This window comes from Bison bison, unplaced genomic scaffold, assembly GCF_000754665.1.
Source record: "Bison bison bison isolate TAMUID 2011002044 unplaced genomic scaffold, Bison_UMD1.0 scf7180017864302, whole genome shotgun sequence".
Taxonomy (NCBI): Eukaryota; Metazoa; Chordata; class Mammalia; order Artiodactyla; family Bovidae; genus Bison; species Bison bison.
The window spans coordinates 7,760,728-7,783,009 of record NW_011494874.1 but is presented as its reverse complement, the minus strand read 5'-3'; the positions used below and the strand labels follow the sequence as shown (position 1 = coordinate 7,783,009).

Genomic DNA, 22,282 nt, shown 5'->3' with positions numbered 1-22,282 from the left:
GGTGCAGGCAGACGTCGAGGGCAGCCCCCGTGGCCCAGACTGTGTCATTCTTCCCAGCCTGTCCCGAGGGCGAGGCATGGGGATAGTGTGAAGGCGAAAGTATCGGATCTGGTTCTGAGCTGCGCCCCCCCCCACCACGCCCACTGGGGCCCTCAGGCAAGTCCTTGTACCCCAGAGCCGCAGTCTTTTGGCCAGTACCAACGGAGAGTGGCCGTGTTACACTGTGAGCCCTGAATGAGCAGAGCCAGTGGAGATGCGCTTTGCAAGGTGTAGAAGCTTCCAGTGCTGTACATGTTTGTTGGTCTCATGGATAAACAGTTAGTGAGTTCAGTCGCTCAGTCATGTCCAACTCTTTGCAGCCCCATGGACTGTAGCACGCCAGGCTTCCCTGTCCTTCACCAACTCCTGGAGCCTACTCAAACTCACATCCATTGTGTCGGTGATGCCATCCAACCATCTCATCCTCTGTCGTCCCCTTCTCCTCACGCCTTCATTCTTCCCCAGCATCAGGGTCTTTTCCAGTGAGTTGGTTCTTTACATCAGGTGGCCAAAGTATTGGCGTTTTAGCTTCAGCATCAGTCCTTACAATGAATATTCAGGACTGATTTCCTTTAAGATGGACTGGCTGGATCTCCTAGCAGTCCAAGGGACTCTCAAGAGTGTTCTCCAACACCACAGTTCAAAAGCATCAATTCTTCAGCGCTAAGCTTTCTTTATAGTCCAACTCTCACATCCATACATGACTACTGGAAAAACCACAGCTTTGACTAGATGGACCTTTGTTGGCAAAGTAATGTCTCTGCTTTTTAATATGCTGTCTAGGTTGGCCATAGCTTTTCTTCCAAGAAGCAAGCGTATTTTAATTTCATGTCTGCAGTCACCATCTGCAGTGATTTTGGAGCCCGGGGAAATAAAGTCTCTCACTGTTTCCACTGTTTCCCCATCTATTTGCCGTGAAATGATGGGACTGGATGCCATGATCTTAGCTTTCTGAATGTTGAGTTTTAAGCCAACTTTTTCACTCTCCTCTTTCACTTTCATCAAGAGGCTCTTTAGTTCCTCTTCACCTTCTGCCATAAGGGTGGTGTCATCTGCATATCTGAGGTTATTGATGTTTCTCGTAGGTTGAGTTTATTCCAGCAGCTGGTTTGCATCCCCCGCATTCTCTCTTGCTGTGAGCTGGGAATTCGGGGCTCGGCTCACCCTCTGTCTTCCCCTCCTCCTGCCTCACCCACACACTTACTTTCCTCCCCGGCCAGGCATCTCTTCCCTCCCCCTCACCACCAGCCCCAGGGAATCTGCCCACCACCAGCCCATCAACACACATCTGTCCAAAGAGGAATAAGCCCTCCATCCCGTCCATCCCCCAAACATCAGAGGGTCCAAGATGCTCTCTGGGGGAGGGAGTGAGCCAAGGGTTCCCAGATGCCCCGGCACACCCCTGCAGCCCATTTCCCCAGCTCATTGCTTGTTCGCTACAGATTCTAGAGTTGGAAGGAAAATACTGAGCTCCTAATTCCAGAGTTTGAAAAAGTTCTTTTCAGAGATGCACCATCTTAAAGTAGTAAAACTAAAGTGGCGAGAACCATCAACTACTACTGCTGATCATAGTAGTGATGACAATCATTGCTAGAAAGTCGGTTGCTTATTATATTATTAACCATGCGGTGCCAGGCCCTGTGCTTAACACCCTGGGCCAAGCATTGAGCTCAGGTCTTTACATCTGAAAGCTCGTGAAGTTCTCACAGCATCCCAAGGAGGGAAGTGTTCTCATTGGTCCCATCTTACAGCTGAGAAAAATAGGGCTCGGAGAGGGTGAGGGACTCTTCTCTGGTCACACAGCTCTGCGGTAGCCAAGTCAGGTGTTGAAATCCGGACGGCCTGACCCCTTGTCCTGCCTTTTCTCTCTGTTGGGGTAGCTGGGGTTTGGTATAATCTGTTGCCGTTGGGCATGTGTGCTGTTGCCCCAGGTTTAAGTTGGTGAGTTCAAAGAGCTGCCTGCTCTTGGTTAAGTGACAGACAGCAAACGGGGCCACCAGGACTGCCGAGAGCAGCCGCTCAGGCTGGTGTGAGGACTAGCCAAGCTGCAGTGGCAAATGTGATGCTTGTGGGTGTGTGTTTAATTTACTGTGTTTTCTTTTAAGTATACTGTGTTAGCCACAGTATAACCAGTGTATAACAGATGATGCCTGTGGGTGAGGAAGATTTAAGGAAATAAACGCCTCGCACAATTCCCCAGCTTTCTCACTCATTCTCAAAGAGGTAATTCCTCCACCACTGAGTCGTCTATCTCGGTAACAACACATCTCCTTAATGAGAAAAGTGAAAATGAAAGTCGCTCAGTTGTGTCCGACTCTTTGGGACCCCATAAACTATACAGTCCATGGAATTCTCAAGGCTAGAATACTGGAGTGGGTAGCCTTTCCAATCTCCAGGGGATCTTCCCAACCCAGGGATGGAACCCAGGTCTCCCACCTTGCAGGTGGATTCTTTACCAGCTGAGCTGCAAGAAGCCCAAGAATAGTGGAGTGGGTAGCAATGGCACCCCACTGCAGTACTCTTGCCTGGAAAAATCCCATGGATGGAAGAGCCTGGTGGGCTGAAGTCCATGGGGTTGCTGAGAGTTGGACACAACTGAGCGACTTCACTTTCACTTTTCACTTTCATGCATTGGAGAAGGAAATGGCAACCCACTCCAGTGTTCTTGCCTGGAGAATCCCAGGGATGGGGAAGCCTGGTGGGCTGCCGTCTATGGGGTTGCATAGAGTCGGACATGCTAAGTAGCAGCAGCAGCAGCAGCAGCAGCAGCAGCAGCAGCCTGTCCCTTCTCCAGCGGGTCTTCCCAACCCAGGAATTGAACCAGGGTCTCCTGCACTGCAGGAGAATTCTTTTACCAACTGAGCTATCAGGGAAAATTCCTGATGATAAATCCTCTCTCTATCTGCCTTGGACCTCTGGCACCTTTTGAAGTCAAAAGCCCTCGCAGGCAGCTTTCTTATTTGCTTACTCCTTCTCTCCAACAAGTCGCTTCCCTTACTAAGTGCCTGCTGTGTGCACATCACCTCTGAACTTCCCCATGAGCTGGCAGTCCAGGGGTTGCCCCACACACATGTCAGGTGAAGAAAATGGGCTTGGGGTGAGGTGGTATGCCTATGGCCACACCCTCCATGGGAGACAGAGCCTGAATCTGCACCCTGGCCGGAACCCCAGCCCTTCTTCCCACTTCACTTATGTGATGAGTGTCATGGTCTTTGCTCCCAGTTTATCAGGACAGAAAGCCAAAAGGACCAGTGGTTCTTTGTCTTACTCACCCTTTCATTTATCTGCCCTTCTTTCTTTTGCATGTTGCAAAAGCTGACATGGAGATTACAGTCACCCATGGGTATCTTTAGGTTTCTCAAGTGGCTCAGTGGTAAAGAATCCACCTGCCAATGCAGGGACTGCAGGAGACACAGGTTCGATCCCTGGGTCAGGAAGATCCTCTAGAGAAGGAAATGGCAACGCACTCCAGTATTCTTGCTTGGAAAATCCCACGGACAGAGGAGCCTGGCTACAGTCTACAGGGTTATAAAGAGTCGGACATGACTGAGCACATGAACCTGTGTGTGTTTGTACTTATTTGAAACAAGAGGGCTGTATTTTCTGATTGAAAAGGAGGCGTTTTCTGCCTCTTCTTAGAACAAATTCCTCCTCCCACCCTCCTCCCTTGCCTCCAGCTGCTGGTGACAATCAGATTCTCTTAACCCCAATCTTCAGAGTGGCATCTTTGTCAGATTCTGCAGGAAATAAGCCCAGATCCCTTTCCCAAGCTTTTCAGCTGAAACTGAACCAGGGTTTTTCCACGGAGGACTGAAATGCTTTCTTGGGCCACCCCAGTCCTCGTTAGCCTTGGAGTATCCTTAAATACTCTTGGGAAGAATACAACCTCATTTCTAAAATGACTTCTCTCCAACAGAGAGATTTCCTGTGGCACATAATACAGACTTGATTTTGCCCAAACAAGTCAGTGAGTATTTATTGAGTGCCTACTATGTGCAAAGCACTCAGGATCAAAGATAGTACAAGTGCTTCTGAATCTCAAAACAAGAGGGTGTCAGTACACAGTAAAACCATGACTGTTAGTGCATAGAAAAAAAAATTTAATCTACTGTTTGAAAAAAAAAAAAAAACTCTGGGCAGTTATGAAGCGGTGGTCAGGAGGTGAGAGATGCTTGTTTGTTAAGTTGAGGCCAGAGAGGTTCTTAAGCACCTGTTGATTTGCAGCTGTGGACAAGGTCGCAGCCCTGCTCGTCCCTGCAAGCCTGCGGATGGTGGATGTTACCCTCGGGGACAGAGGATCACGATGGAGTAGCCTCTTGGCCATGCCAGTCGATCAGGGATTAAGCGTCCTTGTGAGCAATTACTTCTTAAAAAGTCCTCTTGATCCAAAAACAGGATGGTGGGGACTTTGAGGGAATAACAGAAGTCACGCCTGGGTCTTGACTTGCTTTCCTGGCACTCTGGGACTCTGTTCAGGCCACCTCTGGAACTGCCATGCTTGCTGGAAGGAATTAGGCATTTGGCCTCAGCCTCTTATATCTTTGACTTCCCAGGTGGCTCAGAGGGTAAAGAGTCTGCCTGCAGTGCGGGAGACCCGGGTTCAATCCCTGGGTCGGGAATATCTCCTGGAGAAGGAAATAGCAACCCACTCCGGTATTCTTGCCTGGAAAGTTCCATGGATGGAGGAGCCTGGTGGGCTACAGTCCATGGGGTCGCAAAGAGTCAGATACGACTGAGCGACTTCACATTCACTTTCTTATATCTTCTCTGCCCTGTTTTCTTCACAACACACTGGGCTGTCCTTCTCTCCTGTGCCCAGGCAGGGGGCTTCGACATGGCTTCTCAATGGACCAGAAGAGTCTTTGTCTTCAGACAGGAACACCTGTCATCGCGGCTTCTTTCCAAGATGGTACCCGACACAGCCAATGAAGGGTGGGGTGAGATTGCTATGAACTAGGTCCTATCTCATAGTATCAGAAGAATTTGGACAGATCAACCCCTTCTCTCTGCCTGACAGACTCCTCCCTGTCCATCTATCAGGACCTGTATTGAGGGACAGCTCCTCGTGAAAACCTTCTGGAAGCTTCCCAGGACATTGGTCATGCCTTGTCTTGTGCTGTGTCTGCCCCTTTTTCCTGCACACACAGGGGTCCCTGGGGAGGAGGGGTGTGGCGATACACCGGGACCTTTATAGGTTGAAGGAGACTCTGGTGTCTTAAAACATTAAAAACATTCCATGGAGATGCCAGTCTCTCCTGCCAAGGATGTTGTTATTTGTTTCTTGTTGTGAGTACTCTGAAAATGATTTTGTCTTTTTGTCACATAGAGGAGGGGAGGTTTTAAAAATCATCCAAAAGGACCCACTTAGGGGGGTAAAGAGGCTGGTGTACTGTCGCCCCATCTTCCCTTCTCTCTGGTATGCACACACCCACTGATGCAGAACGCACTATTCAAATTTTATTTCATTAGTTAATTCTGTCCCCTCCTGTCTCCCTCCCTCTCTTTCTCCCGGCTTCTCTCTCTTTCCCTTTCTCCTTCTCTCTTCCTCCAAAATGGGGATCACATGTTTTTTCTCTTTGCACCTCAGGCTTTCACCCCGCCCCCTGGCGAATAGTAGATGCTTGTTTAGCCAATGAACGAATGAATGAACAGTGGCATAAATTTCTTGCCATCACCCTCAGGCCCTGAGATTTTATTCTACTGGATAAAGAGAATTTGATACAATAAAGGCCCCCTCAGGAAAGGATGTGGGCTGCCACAGGGGATGCTCAGTTCATTGTTGAGATGCTATGGAATTACTCAGAAGATGCTATTGAATTCACTGGGGCAGAATAGGTACTAATTTATGACAACCTTTGCCTGCTGTTCCCTCAGGGAGAATTTCAAAACTCCCCATTGTTTTGTGTTTGCTCAGCAAATAGTCAGTAAGGTGGCATCAACTTGAACTGGTCTTGGCTGTTTCTCCTTAAGGTTCTTAGCCAGCTTCCTCTAAAAACAAGTGATGGCCTCTGCGTTCTCACTGTGGACAGGGTCCTGGAAGTCTGGACCCCCACACTGCTGTCTGGCTTTTCTGTCTCCAAGGCAAGCGTTCTCTTTATTCCTCGTAATCAAAGATGATGGGTTCTGATGAGACAGTGTTTGCTCCTGCTGCGTTGTGCTGAGTTTCTATGGCAATGGTTTCAAAGATGGTGAATTTGATTTTTCCTCTTAATTCTGTAATGCTCCCAGGCTTTCCAAAAATATCCTTATTTTCCTAGGCCTTCTGTGGGTCTAGAAATATTCAGCCACAACAAGTAGAACCACCGCGCCCACCGGGTAGCTATTGTATCAAAGAGTGCAAGGTGCAGCAAGTAATTGAGAAAATATTTTTTAATAAAAAAAATAGTTTTAGCATCTAGTCTGTGTGAATTGATGTGCCTGGCACCAGGGATTCAAAGAGAAATTAAACTCAGCTTGTGTCCTGAAAAAGCTCAGCCCTTAAGAAAGATATACAAGCACACAGCTAGCTCTAATACAGTGTACTGATAGTATAGTGAACTTGACATTATATACTATAATGTAACCCAAGTACAGAGCTAACTATAATGTAATGTAACATAACATGATGTAATGTGCTAAGTCTTGTGTGCTAAGTCGCTTCAGTCGTGTCTAACTCTTTTGACCCCGTGAGCTGTAGCCTGCCAGGCTCTTCTGTCCATGGGAATTCTCCAGGCAAGAATACTGGAGTGGATTGCCATGCCCTCCTCCAGGGGATCTTCAAGACCCAGGGATCAAACCCACGTCTCTTACGTCTCCTGCATTGGCCCGCAGGTTCTTTACCGCTAGCGCCACCTGGGAAGCCCTCATGTAATGTTAGTACATGGCCAACTATAATAGAATGTAATGCAACATGATACAATAAATAAAATATAGTGTGATAAATGTAATGTAACATAATAAATATTTCATCAGTTGTAGGAATGAATTAGCGTGGGGCCCCAGTGGAGAAAGCCACACAGCCTGGAGTGACAACAGGGGTTAGGAGTTGGCAGATGTTGCTGGTTTCTGATCACTTATAGCTGTGCAAGCTCAGGGAAACGACTGCCCCTCTCTGAGCCCCCAGCCAGCCCCCTGCTGCTGGGCTGGTGTGAGGGTGAAATAGCTCTTCGTTGGGACTTCCTGCTCATCCCTGCTGGGCCCCTGGATGCTCAGGAGAGCCTCAGGAGAGGACATGAGCCCAGGTGGAGGACAGGTAGGCAGGTGAGCAGCCTGAGCCATGAGGCAGCTTCATGAAAATGCCTGGAACATAGAGCTCAGGGGTAAGTAAGGACGGTGTGGCCCCTGCAGATGGTGGGATCTGACCCCTCACCATCCCTGGTCAGGAACCTTTTTGAGAGTCACCGTTGCACAAGACTAAAGTCACAGTGGCCCCATGCTTCGAGGGGGGCACCAAATAAACACAGAGGTTGCTCTAAAAGTTCTCAGCATGTCGGAACTTCCCTGGTGGCCCAGGGGTTAAGTTTTCACCGTCCAGTGCAGGAGGCGCAGGTTCGATCCCTGGTTAGGGAGCTAAGATCCCCCGTGCCTCGAAACCAAAAAGCCAAAACATAAAGCAGAAGAAGTAGCATAGCAAATTCAATGAAGACTTTAAAACTCGCTGACATTTAAAAAAAAGTTCTCTGTGTGCACTCAGCACTGGCCCGGATGGCATTCTGCCTGGTCACATTTGGGGGTGCCGCATGGCTCCCCTCTCTCTTTGAGGGAATAAAGCGTCTCTCCTCTTGGCCCTGCACAGCATCAGCTTCCATGTACAGTGGCTATGGAGTTGGCTGTGGGGCGATGCTTCACCCCTCACATACATGATGATGGTACCCAACCCAGGGGGTTCGTTGTTCATGATAAAATGCAGCCATGCCCATAAGATGCCCAGGGCATACCTGGCATAGAGCAGGCTCTCGATAAATGGTAGCTACTGTTTTTATTGCCTCCACTTTGTCTTTAATTAAACCTCTTCAGTGTGTAAACACTAGCCAACAGGAGTGTCAAATATTGCCTTTAATTTCAGCCTCTGCGGAAGAAACACATAGGGAGGTGGGTGGCTGCCTGAGTGCCCCAAGTTTGATGGAAGGGCAGAATGGCTCTTTTGCCTTGTGCTCTTTGAACAAAAGAGCCAAGTGTGGACGTCACTTCTCTGCCGAGGTAGCATCGCCAGGGGTCACGTGACTTCATGAGACAGCCAGCGGGCTTGGTGGTCCGGAGGCCTGGATGCCAGTCCCGGGTGTGTGATGCTCATTAGTGGTTTTAGACAAGATGCCTAAAGCCTGGGGCTGGAGGTGGTCATGCAGACTAGCCCTGGCGCTGATCCTGACCCTGAGCTGCTGTGGAAGGAGGCAGAGCCCTCCCGCTAATAGCCTCAGGGGGAGGAGAAAAGGATTTCCCACTTTCCAGGGAGCCCAAAGCAGGTCTGTTTGGAGCTCTTAGTTTCTGCCTGGATCAGAGCAAGCACGTGTCTGGGGTCACGTGGGGCATCTGCTGGTTGCCATGGCTGGTAGAGAAGGTGGGCAGAACACAGCCGTGGTTGTTAGCCCAGTTACATTTGAATGTCAGATAATTTTTTACTACACCTATAATTTTTTTTTGCTCCAAATATGTCTAATATGACATTTGAGATATACTAAAATTATTTAGGGCTTCCTAGGGGCCTTCTGCGGAGAAGGCAATGGCAACCCACTCCAGTACTCTTGCCTGGAGAATCCCATGGACGGAGGAGCCTGGTAGGCTGCAGTCCATGGGGTTGCTAAGAATCAGACATGACTGAGCGACTTCACTTTCACTTTTCACTTTCATGCATTGGAGAAGGAAATGGCAACCCACTCCAGTGTTCTTGCCTGGAGAATCCCAGGGACAGAGGAGCCTGTTGGGTTGCCGTCTATGGGGTCGCACAGAGTCGGACATGACTGACGCGACTTAGCAGCAGCAGCAGCAGCAACAGCAGCAGCAGGGGCCTTCTGGGAGAAGGCAACGGCACCCCACTCCAGTACTCTTGCCTGGAAAATCCCACGGACAGAGGAGCCTCGTAGGCTGCAGTACCTGGGGTCCCTGTGAGTCGGACACGACTGAGCGGCTTTACTTTCACTTTTCACTTTCATACATTGGAAAAGGAAATGGCAACCCACTCCAGTGTTCTTGCCTGGAGAATCCCAGGGACTGGGGAGCCTGGTGGGCTGCCCTCTATGGGGTCGCACAGAGTCGGACACGACTGAAGCAACTTAGCAGCAGCAGCAGCAGCAGCAGCAGGTGGTGCTAATGGTAAAAAATCCACCTGCCAATGCAGGAGACAGAAGAGATACGGGTTTGATCCCTAGGTCCAGAAGATCCCCTGGAGGAGGGCATGACAGCCCACTCCAGTGTTCTTGCCTGCAGAATCCCATGGACAGAGGAGCCTAGTGGGCTACAGTCCACAGGGTCACAGAGTCAGACTCTACTGAAGCAACTTCACACACACACACACACAGAGACACATACACAAAATTATTTTCCTCAGTTCACTTCAGTCACTTAGTCATGTCGGATTCTTTGCGACCCCATGGACTGCAGCACGCCAGGCCTCCTTGTCCATTATCAGCTCCCAGAGTATTTTACTACTATTACACACAAAAAAATTATTTTGTTGTTTATCTGAAATTCACATTTAACTGGGTTCCCTGTATTTTGTCTGAGGAATATTTTAAAAATTTTATTGGAGTCTAGTTGATTTACAATATTGTGTTCATTTTAGGAGGACAGCAAAATGAATCAGTTATATATATATATATCTGCTCTTTTTTTAAGATTCTTCTCCCATGTAAGCTGTTACAGAGTATATTGTCAAGTTCCTGTGCTGTGCAGGAGGTCCTTATTAGTTCTGAGGACTTTATCTAAGTGATTATCTGATGATCTCACCACTCAGGTCTCACTTTACAGCCATTTATAAATGACTCTTGCCTTCTTAGTGTCTGGCAGGCTTCTGAGCACTGGGCTTGAACCTTGGTGATGGCTCATCTGAGCTTCCTCCCTGGTGAATGAGGCTTGGAAAGAGGGGCAGGGCTGCAGCGGCCAGACCCCAAGTCTCCCGGCCCCAAAGGGATGTAGAACAATAGGAATGTTTTTGCGTGTTAGTTGCTCAGTCATATCTGACTCTTTGCAACCCCATAGACTGTAGCCCACCAGGCTCCTCTGTCCATGGGATTCTCCTGGCAAGCGTACTGGAGTAGGTTGCCATTTCCTTCTCCATGGGATCTTCCTGACCCAGGGATCGAACCCTGGTCTCCTGCATTGCAGGCAGATTCTTTACCCTCTGAGCTACCAGGAATGTTTTTACTCTAGTACAAATTTAACTTTTTCATCCACACTGTTGGTGTCACCGTGCGGCACACATGGCCAAGCGTGGTGTGGACTGGCTCCAGGGGGGCATGGCTGCCGTGGGCACTGGGGCCCCATCCTCCAGAGTCTAGTTGAATCTACGTGCGCCTGGGCCGGAACCCTGCAGTGCCAGGGCCCTGAGGAGGACCTTCAAGGGGGCAGAGTCCGGTGGAGCCCGGGGTACAGCCAGCAAGCTCCCTTCATCAGCCACCGCCAACAAACGTCCCCTCCTCTGCCAGGTGCTCATTATTCAGTAGAGTGTCTGGCTGGTCTCTGGTGACTGCTCTTTGAAGATTTTCTTTTGAAAGCATCTTCTGCTCCTTCCCCTGGAGGGGCCCAGCTTAGGGGAGATTCATGTCACTTCTGACTCCTCGACGGAAACAGATGGGACCTGGAGGCCTTGCCCCCACGGAGCGGCACTGCTATAGGGGGTGGGGTGGGCACTGCGTGGACCCTGGAGGACGGGGCCCCAGTGTCCATGACAGCCCTCCTGGAGCCCTTCCACACCATAATGGGCCACACATGCCACACGGTGACCCCAACATGGAAGGACAGGCACCCCAAGGCAGGGGTACCACCCTGGCTTCCGAGGGGTCTGGTCCTAAGCATCCCGTGTGTGGTGCTCTCCTGTGTTGAAAGCATTGAACTGATGTGATGAAGTTTAAAACACCAGAAGGCGACAGGCATCCATATGCCCACCAACCAGAACAGACCCCTTTTAATATTTAATCATGCTTCCTCATCTTTCTTTTCCTAGAATAACATATTACAAACAGAATCAGTCTCCTTCCCCCCATATCCTCCTTTCTCAGATAAATTACAGCTGCTGCTGCTGTTGTAAATCTGGCTGATATGTTTACCGTCCTTGTCTGTACATTTACCTATATGTGGATCCATGCATAATATATAGGATTATTTTTAAGGCATGTTTTTAATTTCAGGGATGATAACTAAGTTTATCTCCAGACTCGCTTTTTCCTCCCAAAAAGTGTTTTTCACATAGTATAAGGCCCTCCCAGCATCTCCCTTCTTCTATGAGGCTGTCTGCATTTTTCTTCCCCCGTTTTAATGTTTTTTTAATTAATTGATTTCTTTTTGCCCGTGCCGGTTCTTCGTTGCTGTGTGCGGGCTTCCTCTAATTGTGGCTTCTTATTGTGGTGGCTCCTCTTGTTGAGGAGCACAGGCTCCAGGGCACACGGGCTTCAGTAGCTGTGACTCTCCGGCTCTAGAGCCCAGGCTTAGTAGTTGGGTGCATGGGCCTAGTTGCTCCGAAGCATGTGGAATCTTCTCGGACCAGGGATTGAACCCGTCTGTGTTCCCTGCAGTGTAGGCAGATTCTTAACCATGCGGCCACCAGGGAAGCCCCTCCCCAGTTTTAAATGAAAAATCTGAACCTCAGATTAAGAAATGGGTCTGGAGCCCACAAAAAGGGAAACGTTGGCTCCAGGCCCAAATCTCAGCATGCTTGTGGGATTCTTGGCCGATGGCCCTGGAATTCATTCACTCACCAAGTGTTATAGTTTGGAGTGTCTGCCCTGTTCTAGGCTCCAAGATGCTGTGGGAAGGAGGGAAGGTCCCCACTGTCCTGGCAGTTATGGTCAGGAAATCTGTGCAGGTAACACTGACCTTCAACACTCTCTTCTGCTGTCCCCGCTTCAATAAGCCAACAAGACTGTTTCTGATCTTGACAAGATCGTCCCTGATGAGGAAATGAGTTCCTTGCTCCCAGCCCCATCCTCACCCCATGCAGTGTCCTTCTGATTGCTAGCATCTAACTGAGCAAGGGGCTTCCTGGGTGGCTCAGTGGTAAAGAACCCACCTGCCAAGCAGGAGACAGAGGTTCGATCCCTGGGTTGGGAAGAGCCCCTGGAGAAGGAAATGGCAAGCTGCTTCAGTATTCTTGCCTGGGAAATCCCATGGACAGAGGAGTTTGGCGGGCTCCAGTCCATGGGGTCGCAAGAGGGCTGAACATGACTTAGCAATTAAATGACTGAGCAAGAGAAGACTTCTTCTCTTGTTCTTTCTCCTCAAGCCATGCTCTTTTCTGCATGAGGGACCTCCTGGTGTTTGAAGTTAGGAATCATCACCCCCAGATCTGAGCTGTGAACTCATCCAGGCCCCTCATCCCCTCCTCAGGGCTCCAGTGACGACACCTGCCCACGGGTATGAGAAGGCCCGGTCACTCATCTCCACAAGACTGTGACATCCAGGGGTCAGTTCAGGAAGCAGCTTAAAATTAGACCTGGCTGGCTGGAGGGGCTTTCAGAAAGACCTTCCAGAGGCTTCTGGGGTCACCTGACTCTGAAGGGACTTTAGCCGTTATTCCCTCATTCTTACCAGGAGTCAGTTTCTGGTCAGATCGTCCCAAGTCCCAGATGGTGGAATTGAGGCCAACCTTTTTTGGTTTTCTATTCATGGGATTTTGCTGTCTATAGTTATTTTCATGTCTTACGTGGCACTTTGAAGTAGACTCTGTTTCACAAAGGGAAAAAACCGTTAAAACCAACAAAGCCGAGGAGGTGGACTGAGCAACAGCGCGGACTGGACTCAGAGCATCTCTTGGCAGGTGGTCTCAACAAGACCTGTGGGGACGTGGAGGGTGGTCTGTACAGTCACAAAGGAGCATCTGATTAACTGATCGCACAAAAGCTCACACCTGGAAAGGCCAGGTTCTCCACTCCCTCACTTCAGCTGAAGCAGCTGAATAACCGAGAATAATCTCGGTTTTGAATTACTACACAAACAGGAGAAGAAAAGAATATTCGAAATGACTGAGTGACCGGTGCCACATTTTATTTATCCTAGATGACCTGATTCCCTCCTTAGGAGAATCCAGCAGTTCTACCGTATTATCTCCGTCACTTACAGGGAAGGAGATGGGGGCGAGTTGGGTAAACGATTCGCTCGGCTATACGCTCTGTAACAAAGCAGGGTTCACCCCCAAGTCTTTCTGACACCAGAGCCCACCCCTCCCCCACACCCTGAGGTGGCAGAATCAGACACGGGCTGTGACCCTGAGGTTTAGGGCAGAGAGGGGCTCACCGTGGAGAACGAGCTGTCCCATCGCCCGGGAGCTCTGGGATCAGGAGTAGGAAATTGGCCATCTGCTGATTTCAAGTTCAGTAATTCCACACGGTCGTCCTTGTCACTTTCTCTGTGTTACGAGGGGGACTGAGATGAGAGGGCCGTGGCCTTGCCTTCAAGAGTTCCCCGTATGGTGGGAGATCCACCTCCAGTCAGCCAGGCCTGTGGTGGGTACCTTATGTGGCCAGAGACCTTGCGGGCGTGAGGAAGATTAAGGGTCTTGAGATGGGAGATGGCCCGAGGGAGCCCAGTATAATGAGTGCAGTCAGACTTCGGACCTCCAGAACTGTAAGATAATAAATGCGTGTCATTTTAATTTTTTATTTTTGCCATACTGAGTGCCCCGTGGAACTTCCCTGACTGGGGGTGGGGCGGGGAGGGAGGGCAGGGATTGAACCCATGGCCCCTGCAGGGGGAGCATGGAGTCTTAACCACTAGAGCACCAGGGAAGTCAAATGTGTGTTGTTTTAAGCCACTGAGTTTGTGGCAATAGGAAACTCAAACGGCATTAACTACCCACAGAACTGGATAGGGAGGGGCACAGGTGAGGCCTCTGGGAGGAGAAGTTAGCAGCCCCTTTGCAAGTAGGTGGCAGGGCTGTGTCAGCCTGGGGGGCTGCTCCCTCCTCCCCCCACCAACCAAAGGCTCTGGCCAGTGCCCCGCCTTTTCCCCCAACGATTTGGATGGAAATACCCACTGTGCCTCCATATCCCCTGAAGAGAGGAGAGGGGGGATCAGGCTAACGTCCAGAGATCTCAACAGAAGTGGAGTCAGGGGGCAGGGAGTGGTCTGTCTAAGAACCCAGGGCCCTGGGGGTTGGGAGAAGGAGAGGCTGAGATGGTCGCTGGGCAGAGGACAACGAGTATGTGATTAATTCCAGGGAGGGGCGTGCAGCAGAGGTGTCAGGGAAGGGGGCTAAACCAACCTAGAAGTCCAGGCTTGCTCGGGAGGGAGAAATTCAGCTTCCAGCCTGGCCTGAGCCCCACCTTCTAAGAGGCCATCAGCTAACAGTGTCTTCGGCTTCACCTGATGTAAGGGTGGGCGGGTCAGATGAAGACCCTAGAGATGGGTGGTGCCATGTCAGGGCTGCTGGAGGAGAGGGTACTCCCCCAGATAGGGGTGGGATCAGCGGGGAGGTGCTGGAGGGGTAGAGTAGGCCAACAGTGTTGTCAGTCTGGTTGAGGGTGGTCGTCACTCATCTGTCAATCAGCAGGATTTATCAGGCACCACTGTGCTGATGATCTGGGCAAGGCTTTAGAAATTCCACAATGAGAAGTAACTTGTCTGCTCCTTGCTGAGAGCTTCCAGACCTCTGGGGGGGTTGAGATAAGAACTGCATCTTGAGACAGGAGCCCCCAAGGAGAAGTTGTGGTCTTGGGGGTACACAGGATGGAAGGCTATAGTGGACAGGACCATTAGCTAAGATCCAAAGGGTGAGTAGGTTTCATGGGAAAGTCTGGGCCCCTCCCTGCAGGACAGTCGATCACTGCCTCTGCTGACCCCCTAGAATGGATGTGCGTGATTCATCTGTAACCCGTCTCATCTATATCACCAGCTGAGGGGCAAAACAAGGTCACAGCTCTTCTGTTTAAACTTTTGATTGCATTTTTAATAGAAGATATGTTAATTATTATTCTCATTTGTGTTTGTCATCCTATCTATTAAAATATACTAAGTATAACATACACTAATTTAATAATTTAATACACTGTTATACTGTTTAATCTCTATGTCGTGTCTGGCTCTTTGCAACCCCATGGACTGTAGCCCACCAGGCTGCTCTGTCCATGAAATTTCCCAGACAAGAATGCTGGAGTGGATTGCTGTTTACTTCTCCAGGGGATCTTCCCGACCCAGGGATTGAACCCACGTCTCCTGCATTGGCAGGCGGATTCTACACCACTGAGTTACCAGGGAAGCCCAGAAAGAAATATACATAAGTAAAAAGATCATGTCAGTTAATCCCACTGTTCAGTTAACCAGTTCACATCTAGTGTCTTTCCAGATTTTTCTGATGCACATGTACACATAGAGGGCTTCCCTGGTGTCTCATACGGTAGAGAATCTGCCTGCAATGTGGGAGACCTGGGTTTGATCCCTGGGTTGGGAACATCCCCTGGAGAAGGGAATGGCAACCCATTCCAGTATTCTTGCCTAGAGAATCCCCATGGACAGAGGAGCCTGGTGGGCTACAGTCTATGGTGTTGCAAAAAGTCGGACATGACTGAGCAACTAATACACACACACATATACATGTATAAATATTTTTACAAAAATATCATACTGTTAATACCATGTATAATGTTATTGTGTTATCTGTATTTTACTTGACCTGTGTATAGGTCTGTATCATTAAGACTGTGTAATCTGCTGGATAGATACACCAGAATTTATTTAATTCCCTCCACTGAACATTTTGTGTAATATTTAGACAACATCTTTGTGTATCTTTGGTATAATTGTTTCCCTAGGATAAAGTTCTAGAAATAGAACTGCAAGGTCTAAGAAAGGAGGACCCGAGTATAAATGCAGCCCCAGATAAATTCTCACAAAGTGAACTCACCGCTGTGACCTGCAGCGCCACCCTGCCGCCCGGCCCTTTCAAGGATCAGCAGGAGGCCTCTCCTGGTCGCCCCCTGGTGGCCTGTGTTTGTCACTACAGCTCCCAGATTGACACCTGTCTAAATAAAGGACCAAGCTGTGCTGTGGATGAAATGCCGAGCTGCTCTGAGTGTGAGCCAGTCAAAGGCTGCTCTTTGCAGCCCACGCAGATGCTCAAAAGCACCCGTTGCCCCAGTCATGGGGCATCCTTTAAAAAGAGGCCACTGAGATTCGGAGCAGGCGGCACACGGAACTGCCTGCAAGTAGCCTCTCAGTGTGAATTCGCTAATGGTTCGGGTTCCTCTCAGATATTCCTTCTTTTTTATTCCATCCCTCCCTCCTGCCCCTCTTTTTTGCTCCTTCCCCTTTCCTGCTCTCATCCCCAGCCCAGAACGTGGACCCCCAGAAGCAGGGGCCTCCCTGATCTGGCTTACTGCTGCAGAGTCTAGAACTGTGGCCCCTAATTAATAGTCCCTAGGAAATGGCAGCCCACTCCAGTATTCTTGCCTGGAGAATCCCAGGGACAGTGGAGCCTGGTGGGCTGCCGTCTATGGGGTCCAACAGAGTCGGACACGACTGAAGCGACTTAGCAACAGCAGCAGCAGCACAAGTCAGACGAATGGCTGAATGAGGCAGTCCCTGCTCTGCTCCCATCATCCCCCCAGGCAGTACACACATCCCCACTGGAGCATGGTCCCAGGGGGTAGTGACTGTGTCAAGACCCAGTACTGAGTCTGATCCAGGAATGGGGAAGGCTGTGGATATAACAGGAAGCACCCTGACCCCCAACCAGTGTGTCTGACTGGTCTCCGACTTGACCCCAGCACAGATGAGTGCAGTGGTCTTGACCCTTACTTACCCATCTGTGAAATAGGGGTACCATGGTACCCTGCAGTTGGAGACTAAATGATTAAATGAGAGTGTTTTAAGATCTCCAACACATTCCCTGACCATAGCTGGGTCTCTGTATGGGCAGTAGTAGTAATAGCTCGGTAAATGTTATCCAAGGAAGGCTTAACTGTCTAGTGCTCATTCATTGATGTGCCATTAAAAAAAGTTTATTATGGGCCTAAAAGTTGCCAAGGGGTTTCCCTGGTGGCTCAGTGATATAGAACCCACCTGCCAATATGGCTGACTCAGGTTCGATCCCTGGGTCGGGAATATCCCCTGGAGAAGGAAATGGCATCCCACTCCAGTATTCTTGCCTGAGAAATCCTATGGACAGAGGAGTCTGGTAGACTGCAGTCTAAACAATGACAGTAGCTGCCAAAGCCAACTCTGGGACTTAAGGCATATCAGCCTGTAAATGTGTCTGGAAGGGTCTGGACGGCCTGGACATTGATCTTCTGGACCGTATCCAGGGCCAAGCCCTCCCCTTGAGCAACCCACCTCCACAGCACCCCCCTCCCCTGCCACCCCGTCACCAAGTCTCAGGAGCAAAAGCCTTTACAAATGGAAGGAGAAGCTCTGATCCCTAGAGTGCAAACATGTGGCATCTTCCTGGGCAGTAAAGCAGCCTTTACTTTAGTCATTCTTCTGAGGGGAATTAGTCATCCTTCTGAGAATTTTGTCCCTGAGTACTAGAAGCTCTGAAACAGTCATTGACTGGGAAATTCTGTATCTGGGTCTGCTCCAAAAAATAAATATGCACATGCAAGCCTGTGTGGATGCCCAAGTGTATGAACAAGGATGTTGTTGCTGTTCAGTCACCAAGTCGTGTCCAACTCTTCCTGACCCCATGGACTGCAGCACGCCAGGCCTCCCTGTCCTTTACCATTTCCCAGAGTTTGCCCAAGTTCCTGTCCATTGAATCAGTGATGCCGTCCAACCATCTCACCCTCTGTCACCCCCGTCTCCTCCTGCCTTCAGCCTTTCCCAGCATCAGGGTCTTTTCCAATGACCAGCTATTTGGATCAGATGGCCAAAGTATTAGAGCTTCAGCTTCAACATCAGTCCTTCCAGAGAGTATCCAGGGTTTATTTCCTTTAAGATTGACTGGTTAGATCTCCTTGCTATCCAAGGGACTCAAGAGTCTTCTCCAACACCACAGTTCAAAAGCATCAATTCTTCGGCGCTCTGCCTTCCTTATTGTCCAACTCTCACGTCCTTACATGATTACTGGAAAGATCATAGCCTTGACTGTCCTGACCTTTGTCGGCAAAGCGATATCTTTGCTTTTTAACACACTGTCTAGGTTTGCCATATTTATAATAGGAAAACATTCAAATTCCTAAATCTCCAGTTCTGGGGAAATTATTAAATTATGGCTTGTATTTAGGATAGAATATTATACAACTGTAAAATCGCATTTTGATAGGCTTTTTAATACAGGAGTATAAAACAACATGTTTAAATGTTTTCTCTCTCATACACACACACACACAAAATTGGAAAGGAAAATTTCACAATATTGTTTATCCCAAAGTGGTGAAATTGCGATTCTCTTTTTTCCTCTCCTTTTGTATTTTCTTAATGTTCTGTGCTGAGCCCATATTATTTTTACAGTTAGGAGAAGAATAAAGACATGTGCGGATGTGTGCTGTCCGGGGGCTGGGGGCTGGTGTTTAGAGAGGGAGGGTCTGTACGTCCCAGTGAATTGCCAACTAGCCATGGGATTGTCACCTGCAAGGTTGCCGTGAACGTCTGCCTCAAAAGGTTGCTGTGAGCGCTCCTTTTTCTAGCTGAAAAGACGCGCTGTCGTTTATTTAAGGGCCAGACGCAAAGCCCGGTTTAGGGCTGTATCTTCACGCGGGGCTGCCGGACCAGCCACCCTCCCCTCTGCGGGCGGCCCTCCAGCCCCAGGCCCTGGTTAATTCTCTCTCTCTCCTTCTTCCCAGCTCCCCATGATGGGAGGCGCCTTCATGGACTCGCCCAATGAGGACTTCAGCACCGAGTACTCCCTCTTTAACTCCTCCACCAACGTGCACGCGGCTTCCAACGGCCAAGGGCAGCCGGAGGAGCCGCCCAGGTCCTCCAACGACGCTGTGCTGCTCTGGATCGCCATCATAGCGACACTGGGGAACATCGTGGTGGTGGGGGTGGTGTACGCCTTCACCTTCTGAGACACGGGAGCTCCGGGCCGGCTCGCCTGCGCTGGGCTCACCGCGGGCGCAGTCCCCACTGGCCTGTGACCGCACCTATGTTCTAGAACCAGGAGTTCTGGCCGGGAGCACAGCCTCTCAAGCGGAGCGACCATGCATCGGAATTTACCCCAAGCAGCCCCGATTTCAAAAACCCCCTGCTGTGGTTCTGCTGATCCAGAAAATGTGGAAGCCTGGGCATCCAGCCCCTGGAGGCACGACAAGGCAAAACCTTCGGGGAACAGGTTGGAAAATTCTTGAAACTGCATTCCCCGAACATGAGACCGGAGGGAGCAGTCAAGTTTGGTTTAAAATACAGACATGATTGGATGATCCCTTGCTGGCACTGAATCATCACTCACGTGTCTCGTTTTTACGCAAACGTATTAATATCACACCCCGGTTGTGGGGTGCTGGGGCAAGGGAGGCCTTCAGCACCCGAGTGTTTCCACCCCAATCTGGTTTCTCACTCGGCCCCTCGGAATATCCGTGGTGGTCCCTGGAAATGTCATAGAACATTCCTCCTTTGACTTGGAAATGGCGTCTTTGATGCCAGTCACCTGACCCCTTATGAAACCCAAGGATGGGGGAATTCCTGGTGACGTGGATCTCAGGGGTGGTAGTGATGGTGATTTTTATCTGCTGGATGGACTTTCTCAGCTTTGTAAAGAGAAGAGAAGGCGCCTTTAAAAATTAGACTTGCCAGGTGGATGCTGGCTACCCGCTCAAGAGGCTCTTTCTTCTCTCAGAAGTCACAGAACTCTAGAGATGAGGTCTGTGCATCTCGTGAATTGGTGGGTGGGAGAGAGAGGGGCGTGACTTGCCTAAGGTCCCAGAGTATGGAATGGCAGGGGTCAGAGCAGGAGAGACATTTCCTGACTGTGATTCAAGGCTGTCTCTGCCCCACCTCAGCCCTTTCTTGAGTACATTCCTGCCTTCTCAGCTGCCCTGGGTGGGGAGAGACTATCCAGATGGTTCTGAAGCTGTGTGCAGGGTGGGCAGTGCGTTAAGACACCCACACACTTTAAACTCCACTAGGCTACCATGCACTCTTGTGATCTGCCTGAGTCAGTTTCCTGATATGCTTAAAAATCAGTGGCTGGGGAATTCTGGCTAGCCTGGGAGCCCTCTCAGTAAGACCACAGGCCTGTCGGCCTTTTGAGTACATCCATGTGCTGGAGGAGATTCACACAGCAAAGGACTCGCTTTTCTTCCGTCCTTAGGAAAGTCCATGGCAAAGCACCCCCTTCCCCAAGACAGCCCTCCCTGTCCCCCCAAGAGTAGGGGGAGCTAGGACACAGGCTGGCTTGCCCACAAGCCCAGAGTGGCTTTTTCTTTGCTTCCTTCCTGCAGTTGTACAAAAGGAAAGAGATGGCATAAACTCCCTCTTGGAGGCTGAGAAACTTCAAAGACTGGTAAAGAAGCCCATATGCGTATTTGGGGACAGTTATAAAAAAAAAAAAAAGAAGGCTGAATTCGTCGCTGTGGTGTCAGGAGAAAAGAATGTTCTTGATGACAGGTGAAGGGACATCTTAAATGTCCGGAGGCGGCCACTCGTCTCTGGGAGGTTGGCCCCGAGCTGCTGCATTAATGGGGTTACCAGCCTGACCTCCAGATGGCTTTGACCTTCACTTGACCTGCAGCTCAAGTGGCGGTCATGAGCGCTGAGCATTAGCGTGGCCTTTGGGGATTGGGAGAAGGGATGTTGCACCGCCTCTCTGGACTCTCTGTGGAACCGCTGAGCAGAGCGGGCCTCGCCGTCTGCAGGTAGGACCAGCTTAGAGGCAGGGCTCGGGGGTGGCCGTTTCGAGCACAGCATCTCAGATGCTTCTCCAGTAACCTTCTCTCTGTCAAGGCCTGGGCCCTGCCTGCCCCGTGAGCAAGGTCTTCATTAGATAGACACATGTCTTCATGAGCAAACCCAAGGAGTGAAGTCCAGAGCCAGGGTTGGGGAGACAAGCTGTCTTCATGGGGCTCACTCCCGTCCAAACACCCCCATTCTTTGCCTTCTGAACCCGCGTTCCCTGGAAGCCTGCAGCCCTGTCCGAGGTAGGTAGCGGCTCCCTGTACTCAAAGGGCCTGTGGGGATGGCCCTGGGAGAGAAGGTTCTATGTTGGTAACACAGGGAGGAGAGGGGAAGAGTGGAAAGGTTGACCTTTAGCTCTAAGGAGGCCTCCAGCCTTCCAGGGCAGCCCTGGGGGGCCCCATGGTCCCTGGGTGTTTCTGGGCATGGGAGTCTCTCCTATGAAGGTTTTCTTTCCCCTGACGAGAATGTTAGTTAAATTCAACTTTCAAGTCTCTCTCTCTTCTTAATGTCAGGGCCAGGAGTTTCAGGGACCTTCTCGCGCAAACTTGACATCCGTACGGTTCGCAGTGTCTTACCCAGGGTCAGCCCACTCCATCTCCTATGATTTTGTTTATTTTTTTCCAACTTTACTCAGATAACATTGGGGATTGACGTGCCTGTTAATTTCCAGCCAGAGTGCGCTGTCTTCTCCCTCTGGCCACAGAAGGGGTTCTGTCTTTGATGTTAAGTAAAGGCCGTATTGCTTGAGTCTGTCCAAGCCTTGTGCCCTGTTAACAGGCACAGATGTAATCTTCACCATTACCTTCGGTGGCGCTAGTGGTAAAGAACCCACCAGCCAATGCAGGACACCTAAGAGATGCGGGTTCAATTCCTGGGTCAGGAAGACCCCCTGCAAGACGGCATGGCAACCCACTCCAGTATCCTTGCCTGGAGAATCCCATGGACAGAGGAGCCTGGCGGGCTACAGTCCCTGGGGTTGCAAAGAGTCAGACATGACTGAAGTGACTGAGCATGTAGGCATTACTCCACATCATTGTCCCGAAATACAGATAAGGGACCAGAAGCTCAGAGGAGTGGAATAACTTGCCTGAGGCCACAGCAGCAAAGTGACGATCAAGATGAACCTGAACTATCTGGTCCCAAAGCCAGGCTCTTTCTGGAACGCCATGCAGCCTTTAGTGGCTGTGTGGCATCTCCAGGCACCTTTAAACCAGGCCGAGTCTCTAGAGGCCGTTTCCCGAGGTCCCACGGTGTGGTAAGGCCTGGCCGGCTCTGATCTCTGCAGGTGGAA

The 22,282-nt window shown here is 50.1% G+C and overlaps 1 protein-coding gene across 1 annotated transcript in view; it reads left to right on the top strand.

Annotated features, from left to right (window-relative positions):
- LOC104996979 (chromosome unknown open reading frame, human C14orf132) overlaps positions 1-21,871 on the top strand; it is a 49,764-nt gene extending 27,893 nt beyond the window's left edge. The window contains exon 2 of the mRNA XM_010851401.1: positions 18,942-21,871. Coding sequence (XP_010849703.1) covers positions 18,942-19,166 — 225 coding nt within the window. The 3' untranslated portion in view covers positions 19,167-21,871. The remainder of the gene's footprint in view (positions 1-18,941) is intronic.
- Positions 21,872-22,282: the final 411 nt, after the last annotated feature.